General features: G+C 36.1%; 1 protein-coding gene across 2 annotated transcripts in view; it reads right to left on the bottom strand.

Annotated features, from left to right (window-relative positions):
* LOC125655338 (E3 ubiquitin-protein ligase PDZRN3-B-like) overlaps positions 1-17571 on the bottom strand; it is a 98893-nt gene that overhangs the window by 79189 nt on the left and 2133 nt on the right. For both annotated transcript variants that reach the window (XM_048885598.2, XM_048885597.2), the window contains exons 2-3: positions 15152-15241; positions 8809-8934 (exon numbers count right to left, since the gene is read on the bottom strand). In XM_048885598.2, the coding sequence (XP_048741555.2) occupies positions 8809-8934; positions 15152-15241 (216 nt within the window). The remainder of the gene's footprint in view (positions 1-8808; positions 8935-15151; positions 15242-17571) is intronic.

The raw sequence follows: 17571 nt of genomic DNA on the forward strand, positions 1-17571 counted from the left end.
TTCTGGAGATTGAAAAATCCCGCTAATAATCCCTGCAGCAACAAAGAGTATCTAGCTGTTTCTTGCAGCACATTATCATTGCATCACTATTCTATATTAGCCTCGTAATGCAATTTCTATAATCATTTCAATTCACTGTTTTTGGAGAAGAAGAAGAAAAAAAATATGCCACAGTACCATAAAACTTGAGTCAGCCCATCTCAAATTCAAAAAATTTATTCAAGAGAAAAAAATATTCCTGTAACCAGATCATCAAGACACCCTACTGTTAAAACTTCTGACCAAAAACATTACTGCCAAACACTGGTTAATTAGAATGATTTTTCTTTTCTATCTTGCATCTTTCAAGAGACATTGTGAAGGTCCTGTGTAAAATTCAACTCTGATCCCCTTACACTGTAAGTCAATTAACAGAATCTCAGATTTCACTCCCAGTCTCAAATGATGATGAATATTCTGTTTACACAGTTAACTAACTTGTCTGAAACTTTTAATTAAAACTTTTCACTAACTGAAACTCCGCCATAAACACATTTCCTCTAAAGCAAAAGTTATATTTATTTGACAAACATTGCCATTATTTTGGCAAAAATCAATTTCAATCAAAATCCTGTTCATCATCTTCTTTTTTTTATCTGCACTGTTTAACAAAGATCCATTTCATTTCCCTCTGTATTTGAAGTTAATTTCTGATGCAGAGAGTATCAAATGCAGTGTCCACATATTAATTGGATACAGCTAATTTCTGTGTACAGATGATCTATTCCATCCCAATTAGGCAGGTTAATTAATTGTCCCCTTCAAACCGTTACAGCTTCATACTGAAGTAACACAATTATTGTCAACAGAGAACTGCTGTTAATCCAATAACATGGTGGCTCTGTCAATATCCTCATTTCATCTAATCAAAAGTTATTTCTATTCCTTGACTGTATACATACATGCAATATTAGCCTAGTCTCACACTGCATGTCTTATTCATTACACATAAAGTCCAATCATTTGCCAAGAACTCCTGGGTAACCCAAATCATAAAAATTACATGGTTTGCCATCCTTGATATCACTGTGCTATGTTTCATTGACACTCAGTAAACAATGTACTAGAGATGTACAGCATCCCTCAAAAAAGCAAAGGCAATTAGGCAACCATCTGGAGATCCCTAAAGCTCCAAACTGTTATGAAACTTCCTCAGGACCATTTCTAAAACACCATGTTTTGGTGGCTTGACAAGCAATTTGAAATTAGTTTTGTTTGAGCATGTTTCATCAAAATGTAATTTAAGAAATAGCAGCCATACTTTGCAGAGACATTTCATATTTGTGGCAAGTTAAGTCTCTGATATGCAGCTGATCAAACTCCTTCAGGTCCAATAGAGGTGCAAAATTTGATGTTGACTGCATGATTCTGAAAAACTCAATGATACAGTATTTGAAAAAGAGACAGAAAGGATGAATGACGGATATGATTAGTAAAGCTCCTGGAGGTGATGATCAATAATCTCTCTCTGCGAGCTAAGAAGAGAGGAAACTGCATGACTAATCTCCGTGTGCTGCAGAGGACTGACAGAGTTACTTCCCTTGGTTTCCAGCCTCTGTACCATTAATTTCCTGACTGCAGCTGTTAACAACACTTAAGATTCTCTAAGTGTGATTATAACTTTGATCCTCTAAAATGTGCATTTAATCTCAGAACCTCTAAATTTTCATAGATACAAAGAGCAATACTGAACTTTCAAATCTGCAATCATTCTAAAATATATACTGATCTTTTCTTACATACAAGTATTAGGTCAATATTATGATTTAATTGCTAATCTCACGAATGAAAAAGTGAAGAAAACGAACAGTGATCCATCTCATAAATCCAATAAAGAACACAAAATTTAGAGTAAGGCAACTATTATTAGTAGGACCCAATTATTATAAAACCTTTCTTGAAATTTATTGAAACTTCAAAATCCTATAAACTTATATTCATGCTATATACAACTTTCGCATTTATCAATGCATTTCAGCAGTAAAATATATTTTATATATGTCCAGCTTATATTGCAGGTTTGCTCCGTGTGCACTTGATATTCTCAAGGTCAGTCCAACAGTTTATAAACCCAACCCTATAGGTCTCCACACAACAATACACCAACACTAACACTTCTAAACATTACATCATAAACTCTCCTAGGTCTGATCCCAGGCACATCAAAGAACTCCAAAAATCTCAAGAGCCCTTAGTGTAGGTTTGTATATGTATAAAACAAATTAGCCCACCCCATGCCAAGACCGTCCATCTAAAATCTGGGCCCTTAAGTGGTCAATGTATTGTCCCAAACAATGGCCACAAATGAACAAGTGCTCTACCATTCTAATATCTCCATGAATAGAATCATGAATATTTGATAAGGAAATAATACCCTGTTAAACACTTTCCATCATAAAATCAACAGTTCTTAATGAGAATTAGACTTGGTACAAACCTCTTATCATATATAGCTTTCTCTATTTACATATCTGATTTCCTTTATTTTGGGAATGACTGCTCTAAATTTCAATATTTATTGTTGCTTAAATTCTAGCTGTAACCCAGAACCACCATGATGGTGAATTGAGTGACCTCCCTTTGCACACACTATACCAGCCTCAGCATCAGCTGCTCTCAGCAATGGCTGTCTATGATCACTGGTGCCTAGACCTCTCTCTCAATTAATGATAGAGCACCTATTCAAATTTCATGACTGAATAAATTCTGAGAGTCTCTTGGTGTTCAAATCCCAATCTGTTTCATTATAGTTTATGGATATAACACTAATCCCTAATATGTTAATCTGTTTCATTATAGTTTATGGATATAACACTAATCCCTAATATGTTAATCTTTTTAAGAACTGGGACACATCATATGTAGACCGTACGATTTCAACTGCATCAATGAGACTAAAAGTCACGAAATTGGCGTATTACGAAGCAATATGATATGCCAGCCTGAACATGTACCTATATATCTTTCTATCAAGAGTTCTCGTGATATGCCAGCCTGAACATGTACCTATATATCTTTCTATCAAGAGTTCTCGGAGACAAAAGAGTGGTGACTGTCCTCTACCTAAGCTATTTATGCGCAGACAGCACTGTAATGTACCTAGAGTGATGAGGTTTTTAGCCTCTGTGAAACATTGTTACACCTGGACATCAAAACATACACACACCTTCAATGAATTATACAAACAAAAAATTCTGTGATAGCTCAATCCATAGATTTAGATATATAAAAATAGTTGAGGAGTATACACAAACTTAGACGCATTGAGGTTAATATAAAAAAAAAATTAATGCCAGGTAACTGAACTGTGACCGAAACAAAAGATTTCAATATAATGACAACTGCATGTAATTCACCTTGAATTTCACAAGCTAAATGACAATCAAGTATAAGATCATCAAACACATAATTTACACTACTTGTAAAACAAACTTTCTTAAATCACAGTGACATTTAGTGCATTTAAAATTAATATCTCACAACAAGCATGTCGCCATCCAGCTTCTTACGGCCACCAGAAGACGACGATTACATGCTCAGTGTTTGATCTAGCACTGCACCGACAGAATGTTTTCCTTGGCATAATGTTTCTCAAATATTTCACTTCATCTTTAAACAAATGCATAAAAAACGTATCAGGAAATGCACTTGTAATGTACAAAGACACACATCTCTAGTACATGAAGGCCCTGTCTTCAAAGCTGAAAATTAGCATCAAAATAGACCAGAGGAATACGAAATTACTTTTTTTGAAATAAGAGTAATTATAGTCAGAATAAATCACAGGGTTTCTTCTAATCAGGTAAATTTGAAATGGAGAGTAAGGGCAAGTATATAATAAGTAGCACTAAGGCCCACGGTGCACAGTTCTTGGGAGTAACTCACGACAGCATGCTGTATAGCCTATATTTTTTCCAACAGTGTAAACTTTGGCAATTTTCTAGCTCATAGGTAAAAAATAATTTTTCTAAAATATTTTTTTTTGTGGGCATGGATTTCCAAAACATAAAATTTGATAAACAGTGCAGTGTTAATTACTATCTGCGAATTGTTTTACTGTCATAAAAACAAAAAACAGCATTTTATTGACCTCCAAAGTTGAACAGAGCTACTTGTACCAAAATAAAAACCAACAGCTATACAGAGTTATCTTTCTTGCAAAAACATGTATCAATTTCCAGTTTTGTTTAATTTTGGCCAAGAGGTTTCAGATGCATTTAAAAGTTTATTAGTGATGCACAACTGGAATAGAGTGCAACAGCAGCAGAGGGACTCAACCTTGCAAAGTTATATAGTGATATCTGTCACGCTTTGTACAGTTCCATAAATCTTTACACCAAAACAACACACAGAAAGGAAAGTCTAATCAAACAATGAAATAACCATCCCAGGACCCCCCTAGGCACTCTCCTTGGTCCACCTCCTACAGTGTTAACTGTTATAGAACAAAAACAACCACTCACTTACATTTGTAGTTGTTGATTTTTATTGGCAGTTAATGCCTTAATCTTCTCTTAAAGAAAATGTTTAATATGTTTTGAAGTGTCAAACGACAATAAACGACCACAAAGGTTCAAGAGACAGATTTCCTCCCCAAGTTTAGAGGGTACATCCGTAAACCCACATTTGAATACATAGCGCAGCACAGGTCCCCCCAACGAATTCTGCCATGATAGATGAGGGGTGGTAGAAACCCTGGAGATTTCTACCAAATCTACAGATCAGTGTGTCACCTTGTTATGTAGCACTGTGTAAATAATCTCTCTCTGTTAAAACGTCATCTGTTGTCAGTAAAGACACAACATCAGCCCGAAAGTGCAGGAATTCACCAAAGACAATGACCGAGGGGCACCTGTCAAAATGATCTCAGCAAACAGAAAAGCCAGGGTGAGACGATCAGGGTGTAATACTAATGATCCGTATCAATGTCTTTCTAATCTCAATGGGATCCAATAATAAACTCGTTCAGATCATTTATCATCTTGGTTTTTTTGTTTTTTAAAAGTTCTGTATTGACTTGGTCGACACTAAGAGTACTATGGGAAATTGTATGTATTTAACTTAATCATAATACAATATATTAAAATATTCCCCACAGAATAAACGTCGAATTTTTTATTTTAGAAAAAAAAAATCATTGTTTTTCAAATAATCTATCATTTATATGATTTGATTGAAGAGAGAATTAAGGGAATAATTCTGAACAGCTCACAGTTAATTTTCACCAAAAGCAATTTTGCGTGTTCTTGTCCATTACCTTTACAATTGCTTACATTCCTTACAAAATATCAAATGTATATGAACCCATTAAAGGAAATATATACAAACACAGTATCTGACCTATCAGTTAATCATATCCTTTCTCTCTCTCTCTCTCTCTCTGTACTCTCTCTCTCTCTCTCTCTCTCTCTCTCTCTCTCTCTCTCTCTCTATATATATATATATATATATAGACTCCTGATATTGCCTTTGCGGACTCAGACTCTCATGCATCACATCACTCTGCATCAAATGAAATCATATGCTGTAATTTGTTTCTTACTAAGGTAATATCTACACAGATTTCACACCAAACTATTTGCTTCCCATCTTATTTTAAAGGCATGGGAAGGGAGACACTGCAATTAAAAGCCCATTCATCATCCCATCAACTGCCCTGTAATGGGATTACAGTTTTTCTTTCATCCCCATAATTTCCCTTACATCTGTCAGACCCTTATCCCTATAATGAAATTTACCCATAATTCATCCATTGGTCATGTGGTCAAGAGTCTGTGTATTGAGTCTGAGCACTGGCCTCAGAATGAGGTCATGACCTTGCACAACCCCTGTAACTTGCAATGACAGCTACCCTAGAGAGCAAGATGGGGACAGATGGAGCGGCCAAACACTATCATTTTGTTAATCCCCAGCAATTACAGAACCCTTCTATGAATTTTTATGACCAATTACAGTACAGCATGGCACAAGAGCATGTTGGGTAAATTTGGTCTCCAGGGAGATGAAAGGAAACACCAATCAGCATAAGGAAATGGTGTTTTCTGTCTAATCTGCTATTAAATTCAATCTTATCTGATAAATTTCTAGTTAGATTCTAATTATGATGATTGTTCCTGATTTAGACTAATTCCTATTCATGGGAAAAAGCAGACTGTTTTTACTGCAAAGTATTAAGGTTTGATTGTAACATTGTAAACACAGTCCAAGCCATCGTGTTTGACCATCTGTCTGGCAAATTTGTTTTCAAGTTTCTCAATTTACAACGCTGACCTTTCATTTTAAAACAATATGCAAATATTGTATTGTGAACACTGTCCATAATCACCACACAAAATCCAATTCATTAGATGGAGTATCCTTTAGCTATGTGGCTGATAATTCTGATTAATGTGAACCAAAATCATATTAGTACTCTTCCAACAACTTTATATACACAGTAGTCAACATTCTGGCATATCATCATGTAATTCTTCACAAGAGTCTTTTAAAAACCCCATGCAGTTTTCTAGTACCATAATTTACCTATCCTTAGCAGGTAGATACATAAATTCTCTAAATCATTGAGATACCGATAAAGGAATTGTTCATATCAACAACTAGGCTTTTCAATTTAAAAACTGTGAGGTCTTTGTAGCAACAATTCCTATCAATTCCTTCCCACCTGACAAACCCAGTAGATTACTGTCCTATCCCGCTATCACCTCCGACACCCAGTAGATTACTGTCCTATCCCGCTATCACCTCTGACACCCCAGGGCGTGGTTAAGGGTCTCACCAGGGCTCCCCAAATGTCATACAAAGAGCTAGAGGTTGACTCTAATCTTTCAACACAATCTACTTTACTGATAACATTAGTTATAAGTGGAAGAAAATTTACCCCCCTCTCCTCCTTCATTTAAATTTCTGTCAGTGTACACAAACTCAAGAACCCCAAGTATGCAGAAAGTGACTTTGATTCCAAATTTTCTATCAACAACAGCACTGAAAAAAATTATCAATATCATTTTTGAAATTTTATTGTCAGATATAGAATACACTGAAAGCTGTGTCAGTACAAACAGGACCCTGGTTTTACTGTCTCATCCGAAAGACCCACGGCTCTCACTTCTAAAATAAATGCAGAGTATTTGGCAAAGAAGCAGTCACTACCTGTTTTTATATCTGAAGACCCATGTTTTATTCTTAACTGATCTTTAGTCTCCATGTCTATGTGTGGCCTTGGAGCCTCTACATGCTAACTTTACAAGTGTCATCCTGACAATTTCACCCCTGGGTGTACCCAGACAAGACCCTAGCCAATTTTCTATAAACCACATTGTTTCGTTATATGTCTGTTGTCAAATAAGGACAAAAGTCTATGTCCCTTACGTATCAAAGAAAGTCAGGCAGCTTTTGAGAAATTTTCTTATCCGTTCAATCTTACGAGAAAAATGCAGAGATCAGCTTAATTTGCCAGTGTTTTACGTGAATGAGACTGGGGAGTCCTTGGGATTTTAAATTCCATTCAGATACTTTTTAAGCTCTTTGTTGACAGCCTTCAATTGCAAGAAGTTGTGAATTAGATTCCTGGTAGTGCATGATTTCTCTCCGACTCTGCGATTCTTGTCTACATCTTGACAAATACATGTACATGCGCTTGGTAAGACCCTTGCACGTTATTACATTTCATTGACAAATGAAATGAAGAATATCAATAAAAGGAATCAATTTATCATCAAATCATTTTCAATCAATAGCAATAAATGGATTCCTGGGCAGCACAGGATTCCAAGTTTATATTCCATTTTACGGCTCCATGCAACCTAGGTCTATTAAAGGCTTTCCTTTTCTGCACTGTCTATAATTTTCTAATTATATTTTTCAATCAGATTGTCACCCTGCATGCTTTTTCTTTTAATCTACCTCCAATCTAATTTTGCCATTGACTCAATAATTGTATGCCGTCAGTGAATGCAGTTTAATTATGACAATTTTGTCGGACATTAAATTCTGTATATCACAGCAATAGCGGTACTCTCCATTGATTTTGTCCATCAGATCTTTCAAACGACAAAATATTTGTATGGAAAATATTCAACGACAGCAATCTGGAAAAGTAAATATCCACACCCCTGATCGACTCTAATGAAGGGGGAACACATCCTTGTTTGTCACCTCCACTGTATCCAGCATAGAACTTAAGAATCTCGGTCTTCGTGGAACCAATCCTATACCACAACTCTATTCACACAACATATTCTGTGAGAAAATATTCATAAAAATTTCTTTTCTTAATCATTTTTTAATTCAATCATGTTTTGAAAGGCAATCCTTTGGAAACGGGGAACCTTACAAGCTTTAATAATTGGTGCGTTCTTGTAAATGCCATAAAATTCCTTCTAAATGGACAAATTTAGGGGAAAAGAAAATTAATACACCATCTCGTAAACAGGAAACTGTTTCCTTCCGTTGATAAAAGTACTAAGTATAATATCATCTCTAGTACAAAGACATCTAGTGTGCATTCATTCCATTGCACTTTTGTATATAGAAGCTATTCGAATAGACAGAAGCTGATAGACAGGAAGAACTGAGACCCTGACAACCTTGTAAATATCTTTGCTACAGTGCAGAGAGCTGAACTCCTGTTACATTTTGCCTTCCGTTTTTTTTAAATCACTGCGACATCAGAACATACCTGCAGGTCACTCCCGTTATCCGCGATCAGAGGGCATATCAACCCTGAAAACAAACCATGAATTAACCAAACGAACAAACTAATTAGCCTACCTGAGTAATGACATCATGAATCTTCAGTCCATTCTTTTCTGCAGGGCTGCTCTCCGTTACCTTGGAAACCATCACCCCTCCAGATAATTCCTCTTGTTTCTCAGCCTCGTTGTTATTAGGTTCAGGCTAACAAAAAAATCAGGAACATAAAAAATATTTAACATTGTGCCATTGGGGTTCACAAAGAATGGAGAACCTTCTTTTGTCCTGTCAGAGACACCCAGCATAGGCCAAGTTTCAAGGGTGATGTGGTTTCCATGAATTAACTCCAGCTCACCCTATTTAGAAGCAGATCTTGCCAAGTGTGGTAATTTGGGCTCAATTAATTCAAATCGACTTGCACCATTTTGACAGCGGGGGGCATCGCGAGCTGTCACTTCCTTATGTTTCTCTCTTGGAAAAAAAAACCGGAAAGACATTTTTTTCATGATCTGCTATTAAACTATTGATCAAACTTGTTAAGATAATTCCCTAACAGAGATCATATGACAAACAGTGGGCAAAAGGGGGGGTAGAAGATGAGCCTCGTTTTCTAACATGACTAATGCCGACAGCATTAATGAATTTCATTATAATACGCTGCAGAAAATTGCCACGGCATGCACTTTGGTTTTTTATCCTGAATTTCTATATGTTGACAACAATTAATCAGAAATTGCATTTTATGTCCTCGTAAAAAATTAATTTTCAAATTTTATTTGTTCTCCGCAGGCAAGACAAACTGCAGCCTAGCTTGCACAATTTTAATTAGGATAGCAAGTTGCTTTGATCTCCAGTACATTAAACATAATTTCTATAATAGTATGTTGGTTCAATGGGCAACACTAAACCAATGATAATGCATTGTTTGACGTCATGATGATGCATTTACTTTTTTCATCTTAGTGAAAAATGTCAAATTAATCAAATATTATTTTCAACATTGACAGAATTTGAGTCCCAAATAAAGTTTATGTTACTTGGACACCTGATTATTCCCTAGTGGATAGTGGATGAACTTTTGTTTTACAAGATGTCTGCCTTTTGTGAAGAAGACCGTTATTCTAGGTTTTATTCCATCTTAATAACCCAGAAATGATAATCTTTGATAATGGTGCACTTATAACATGACAATTTCAGGGAAGGGGAGGAAAATTAATCACAAAATGAAATACCGTGCTATTGACAAAAACTAATTTATCTCTCTAGAAGAGGTTTATTACATCCCATCTCCATTATCATTATGTGACAAAAAACTTTGTGACATTATGTCCTTTCACTACACATGCTACACCCCATCATCTTAGTTCTGCTAAAATACATGTCACAAGACCCGTGAATAAACAAAAAGACAAACACATCATAAAACAATATGCCGGCTTGTCTTGCACTTCAGAGGCATATAGATATTACCTTCTTACCTGAACTGAGTCTAAATTAGCTAGTCCAGGTAAAATGTAAAGTCAAAGAATTTTTTTTGCAAGTGTAGCTTGAATAAAAAAAATCTGAATTAGAAATAACAAATGGATCAGCATAGAAATACATAATTGTTATCTGTATGATGAAGATGTATACTAATTCAGAATATAGAGAAGATTGTTTGGTCCCTGAATGATACAGTGATGTTCGATTATCAGGTCCACTATTATTTGGTGGGATCTATCCCCCCCCCCCATAACATAATGATATTCACGATCAAATCCATTGAGTGGAAATCGTTAGGATATTTATGGTCCCCTAGCTATGACAGGATAATGTACATGAACCCAGAGTGCAATGTTTGTCTAGGTACTCCATGATACATACATGATTGAAATCTACGAGTGTAATGATATGATGGTGTTCATTTTATCCACCATTTATGCTATATTAATGCCATTCTGGATCCTCAGCAATATGTTCAGGACTAAACGAAAACTTCATTATAAAGAGTAAAATCTTTTTTTCCTTCTATACCAGTGTTCGAAATTGGTTTAAAACTCGGTGTAGACCACAGGTCTATGCCAAAACAAGATGACATAGACCTTATTGTATTGGTATAGACCGCAACATTGAAAAGAAATAACACAAATTTAAAGCATTGTTATTTACTTCTATTGTTCTTAGAAAGCATATTTTCTTGCCATTTCCATAACAATGTCCTCCTTTTCTCATATTACGTTTATCAGACGTCGACTTTTGTGATAACTCTATTGCTTTAAACCTAGAAAATCGGCATAGACAATTTGGTCTATCCCAATTACAATCGGCATAGAACGGTGTCATATGACATCTAGATTCGGTCTATCGGTCTATGGTCAATTTCGAACACTGTAATACTGTATCAGGGTTTGACACTAAGGCACATCCGACCGACCGAGTCTACTAAATGATAGGTCCGGTCGGGTAAAATATCGATTTACTAGTCTGACTGGTCATGTTGAAAAAATAAACAAGAAACTTTGGTTTAAACCATAAGATATCTTAATTTTAAGTAACAAAAATAACTGTAAAGAGTTTGCGAGCAATTTTGAACCGCGTGATGACAAAATCTCTATTTTTAGTTCTAATATATAAGTCGCTGTCGGAAGTGATGTTTTACGACATTAACTCTTTGTTAATGTGTGTAAAGTTATGTTTCGGATAAATAGATATAAACTGAATTTATTTTCATTTAAAAAAAACAGTTTATTTTAATTGAATATAAGAAAGTGTCTATCAAAATAATAAATTACATCGTAAATAGCCATTTTTTGGTATTGACACATGTGCGGGAATGTCTCGACTTCTCGTCCTCAAGGAAGGATGTTCCGAGAGAAAAAAAGGAATAGGTAGGGAAGAAACAAAGCAGGGGCTTATGAATTAGAAATTCTAAAAAAGCGGTTGAGGCCATTTTATTCGAACAAATGGACTAAAGAATTTCTGTGCCAAGTAGAATTTAAAGAAACAGAAAATGCATTTGAAAATAAAAGCATCAAATTGAATGACGAGATTAAAAGATGTTTTTGAGACAATTAAGTACGTTTTAGTTTAAACTTAACATTTTTCATTTGAATTAAGTACTTAAATATGGAGAAATCATCAGGGGGTTTTTTTCTCTGGAAAGTTGGTCAGGGCTAGTGGATGTCAGGTCAGGTCTAGTAAAAATCATTTGAAGTAGCCCGACTGGTCTAGTGCTCAAAAAAGTAAATGTCAAACCCTGTGTATTTATCTTATTAATAGACTCCTTGATTGGCTGGGGGTGGGGTGGTAATTAGGTTTCCCTTTTGAAAGTTTTTTCCCCTTAAACAATAAATGATGCAGGCATGTTGAGTGATAGGTTATAGGTAAGTAATTATTATCTACATGGCTGACCACTTGTGGTGTACAAAACCTGTCGGGAAGTCCTACAGAAGTCCGAGAGTAGAGACACATTATTGGGGGCGATTATATTTATACAAAGGACATGTCTGATTTAATGCTTTCCTGCAAGTTGAAAAAATCCACACCACATTTAAAGGTCATACTACACCAAATCAACCTTTGTTGCAATATGAGCTTTTTCATCTCTCTCCATAAGAAAGTCAAGGACAAGACAAAAAACTTTATTTTTTATGCCCCTGTAGTCAAAGATTCAGGGGCATATAGTTTGTGGTATAACAATCTGTCTTGTTTGTGCACAAAAACTTTATCCTTGTCCATAACTTTTGAATGGATGGTGAGAGGGCTTTCATATTTCACATGTATTCCTTGTAACAAGACTTTTCTCTAAATAACAATCTTGACCTTGTGACCTTGACCTTGAAATCTGACCTATTCTTAAAAAATTTAATCTTGACCATAACTCTTGAATAGATGGAGATAGACTTTTCATATTTCACATGTGTATACCTTATGACAAGGCATTTCTTTTGGTACCAAAATGTTTGACCTTATGACTTTGGACTCTGACCTACTTTTAACAAATCTTAACCTATGCCACAACTTTTGAATGGTTAATGATAGGGCTTTCATATTTCACATGTGTATTCATTGAGACAAGACCTTTCTTTGGGTATCACTATCAAAATCACTTTACTGCTATACGAGGACATCAGTGTTTAACAAACACATCGTTTTTGCAAGTGACCTTGGCTTTGACCTAATTACCTTAGGTCAAGACCACAGTATAACACCTGGACATAAGCTACTTATGTGCATAGTATTAGTTTCAAATGCCTCTCCTCTAGAAAGTTATGACCCAGGGCAGACAAAACATTAAAATGGTCTTACAGATGATTTGTCCTTGGCAAAATAACCTTGGGCCATTGTCATGACACCCAGCCTGGCTACAAACAATTTGTTGGTGACAAGATAGTATGAATCTCTAATGTATCTCTGAACAAGAGTTTTGTGCCCAGACAAAATTAGTAGGACTGACAGACAGATGGACAGACAGCTTAAACATGTACCTCCAAAACCTTTCATTGCCAGAGATATAATTGATCATGTTCGCTTTTTTAAAAAAAACATACACGGACATTGAAATGTTTTTCTTTTTACTGGAAAGTATCATTCCTCTGACAGAAGATGCCTATATCAGTGGTTAATAGAAGTATCATGTGTGATGATGCTTTACAGATCGGATCTGCGCGATTAGAAAAATTGAAAACTTTATACAGTAGGGTAAACTTTGATGTCTGAGGCAGCATTGTCGATTAAAAATAATACCAAGGGGGCACTTAGACGAGCTTTATATGATGGATTTCATGGCACATAAGAAAAAGATTTTATGAACCTTTCAATAAATTATCCATGTTAAATGTCCATAAACATGATAAAAATTCAAATAAAGCATTTAGATATAGTTCTTTTAAATAATCCCATAAAAAAAAACTTTGCATTAAGACCGAGGGTATGTTCACAAGTCACAGTGGACACAAACCAGACTTTACAAATGGACCTTTTAATGTTGTGTTGATGGACAAAAGAGAAAATTTGTCACCTAATGTTAACACTTTGGTCCTTTCTATTGATGGCAGCTGTAATTGATGAATCATGTGTTTTACATGCCCCAGTTGTGACCGAGAGAGTGAAAAAAATCTCCCTCTAATGGTCACCAATAGTGTGTCCCTTATACAAATTTTTTTTTCCACAATAAAAGGGGGAAAATTTCTTTTGAAAGGAGGAAGGTGCAACCCCCCCCCCCCCCCCCCCCCCCTAAAAACAAAAATGGTCTAGACTATCAGTATGGTGCAAGTTGTTAATGTCTGATGAATTATTACTAAATACTCTTAAATAGTTTAAATCATTAACTGTTCAGTATTGTATTCAAACTTCATGATTTCCAATTTTTTATGTCAATGAGCTTCAATGGACCCCTGATTAGGAAACTTCCTTTAGCCCCTTGGCAATCTGATTAAAATCAGATCTTTGATCCGCTCCATTATTGTTTAATATGTTGCAACATAACAATAACTGAACGGATGAAAGATCTGATTTTAATCAGATTGGCCTCTTGGACACCTAGGTGCAAGTGAATATTGAGACAGGGATCACCACAACCCCGTGAGATTGGTCCAAGACATTTTTTTTTTTTTTTGCCTACATTTTTATGAAGATCAATTTTTAAAACAAAATGTTAGACCTCTTGGTATAGATTGAATAAAAGATTTATGGATCCACCACAGGGGCCTCATTCCCCCTGATCTCTATTACACACATACATGTATTTAACGTTCCAGAAGTGTGTTATTAATTTCTTCTTAGCTGGTTTACAAAGCAAAGTTTGGGCACACCAGGGACCTCTTATTCACTTTGTTCTCTATTACAACATTATATTAGGATTATTATAATTCTTGTATAATAGAGATTAATTCTGAGAACAGCAGATAAGATGATCTTGTGGATCCACACACAAGGTGGTCTCAGACCCCTCACCAAAGACAAACCTTTATCAATGCTCCGCTGAGTTATGGTCCACTCCACCCCATCCACCCTTCCCACCCCCACAACACCCCTGAAGCCTGGTGTTGCATAACAAAATTAATAGGACCAACTCTCTTTCATCTCCCTCTAAATTATTAATAAGTCTTTTGGGTGTCTAGTATAAACATTACCCTGCTGAATCAGTTATCCTTTGACAGTTTGTCTTTCACCCCTATCCCACCCTTTATTTACAGGTTCCCTCACATTGTCTGTCACCCACATTCTTCTCACCCCAACCAAACCCCACATTTAGTTAACTGACCATCTAACCCTCTAATAGCCCCCCCCCCCCCCCCCCCCCCCCCCCCCCCCCCCCCCCCCCCCCCCCGCACATTATGTTTACTGACTCTCTGAAGTTGGCTCTAACCCCTAACCCACCCACCGCCCTCATTAGGTTTACTGATCCCCTCGCCCCTACCTCCGTTCCTCAGGGACTTACCGTGTATCCTCCCATGATGTTGAAGCCTAGTGAACCGTTCACTCTGTGCAGGGAGACCGTCACAACCAGCCACACAGCATCATCGGTGTTCTACAACACAAATCACGTGATGTCGTGAAAATTGCGCCATTAATTTCCGCACGCGGGGAGCTGATGATAGCTCGTGCTCTGAGTGTATCAATCATCCGCGTATACCCAGGGGAAGAAGGGGGGTGTGTCAGTCAGTCAGCTCATGAGATATTACGGCTAGCTGTAATAATTTTCAATTAAGGTCTTCCATCATGGGCCTAATTTGTTGCGATTAAAGAAGAAACTGCATAAATTATGCATGCTATAAAACCGTTTTAAAATGATCTATAAGAAATATACAGAGTGAGCAAGATACCCGTTATAAAAGTGCACTCCTATCTGTTTTATCAGATTCTCATACCCATGATTTCATTTATTTTGATAAAACAAATGCACTGAAAACCAGGTAGATCTAATGCATTTTTTGTTTATCTTACAGTTGGGGGGGGGGGGGTTACCTGTAAAGAACGAAACCTATCGAAACGAAACAGATTGTATAACCGAACTCTTTTAATTATGATCATTAATGAGCCGTTCCTAGCAGAAAAGGCCCTTATCTTATACAACTTTTTTTCAAAAAACGTCATAATGAAAAAACGTAACGTCAGTTTTTGCATACTTGTAAAGAAAAGGGCCATGATTACCAATCACAAGTTGGTTGTCATCTTTGATTGCCTGTAATATTTTAACGACAATCAACATTGCTTTGATATTTTGAGGGATGTTCTCTATAGTTCTCTATAGTTCACACTTAAGTAATATACTTAAGGACTCTTTTTGCTAGGAACGGCTCAAATGGTATCTCATTTTATTTTTTTTGTTCATATGTGGTAACTTTCACAGGGACCTGGGATACCATTTTTACTATCACAATTACATAGTTTGATTCTACAATCTGTTTCGTTTCGGTATTAGGCTTCGTTTCGTTTCGGCAGATTTAAATTTGAAAATTTTAGGGGGCCACGCGACGGCTGCCCCCCCCCCCCCGCCCCCCCCCCCCTAAATCCGCCACTGGATAGATAGAGAGACGGAGAAGACGCATTTAAGGCCAATGATTTCTCTACAACGTTTATATTTATTCTCCTTGACGTCATAATCGAAAACGGGAAACATGAATGGTGAAAACAAGTTTAATTTTTATCTCAAAACTTTCAACATGGAAATTGCAGAACTTCTGAGAAATAAAGGGAAGTTTTAAATTTGATTTCGGACTGGAATAGGTTACCACACCTTTAGTCCTTTACACTAACATTCAGCTTATCCTGTCTAGGTCCGTTACACGTTACCTTTAAGTTTTCAGTGGTTTGTTTTCCTTCCAATCCGTAAACATTAATTTCTCAGCCCAAATAAAATATCTTGCCTACATGCACATGACTATATTTCTCATATATCACACAAATTTAAGAGAATGTCGAAGCGAGAACAAAATTTTACAAACAATTCTATGAAGAGCAATTACAAAAATTACGAGTGTATGAATTTCAAATTTAATTAAATCTACTCAAACTCAAAAATCCAGTATATCATATTTTAACTGGGGGACAATATCTAGATCATATCCTCCTCGCTTGTCAATACACCATCGTTCAAATGAAATCGAAGACCCCACGGTAGTAAAACTCGGCGATAATGTGCCAACGTTTCGGACGTGTCTAATTGGTTGCCATGATTAATGCGCACACAAACCTTTCCCGACTTGAAAAAAGTACAAATTTAGAGGACCATATATTTACGATACGAGGAAATGACTATAATATATTTATCTTATATTAATTATTAGAATGGATAAATACGTCTCCCCTGAAGTAGTAAATAAAATTCAGCGCTGGAAAATATAGATTCATATGTAAATGTTTTTAGAGTAAACACCCGGTCCGTTGAGAAGTTAATCAATTCTTCTCTTATCGGACTCTCCGCTTTGATCTGGGTTTTATTTCGACAGTTCAATGGCAGTAAGCAGGTGTATATCTGGATACCTGTATATAATATTTTTTAAAAACACGTTTTTTCTCTCTCTCTCTCTCTCTTTCTCTCTCTCTCTCTCTAGCCGACCAAACAAACTAAATGAGGAAAGGCAAAAAAGTACTATGTTAGGTATATCTATAGGTCCATTAAAGTTTATCGAACACTCTCTTTTGAATTATGAAAAAAAAAAAGGTTTTTGAGAAAGAATATTATTAAGGACATGTCTTCACATCAATATTTGGTATCTACATTTTTCACATGCTGTGGGTCACATTTATGAGGACGCAATTGTGAGGACTTTTTTTTTTTTTTTGTCCTCGTACTGTGCAATTTTGTCCCCACAACTTCTGTCCATTGGTTAAAATTTGTCCCCACGTCACGTTTTA

Source organism: Ostrea edulis, chromosome 7 (genome assembly GCF_947568905.1).
Source record: "Ostrea edulis chromosome 7, xbOstEdul1.1, whole genome shotgun sequence".
NCBI lineage: Eukaryota > Metazoa > Mollusca > Bivalvia > Ostreida > Ostreidae > Ostrea > Ostrea edulis.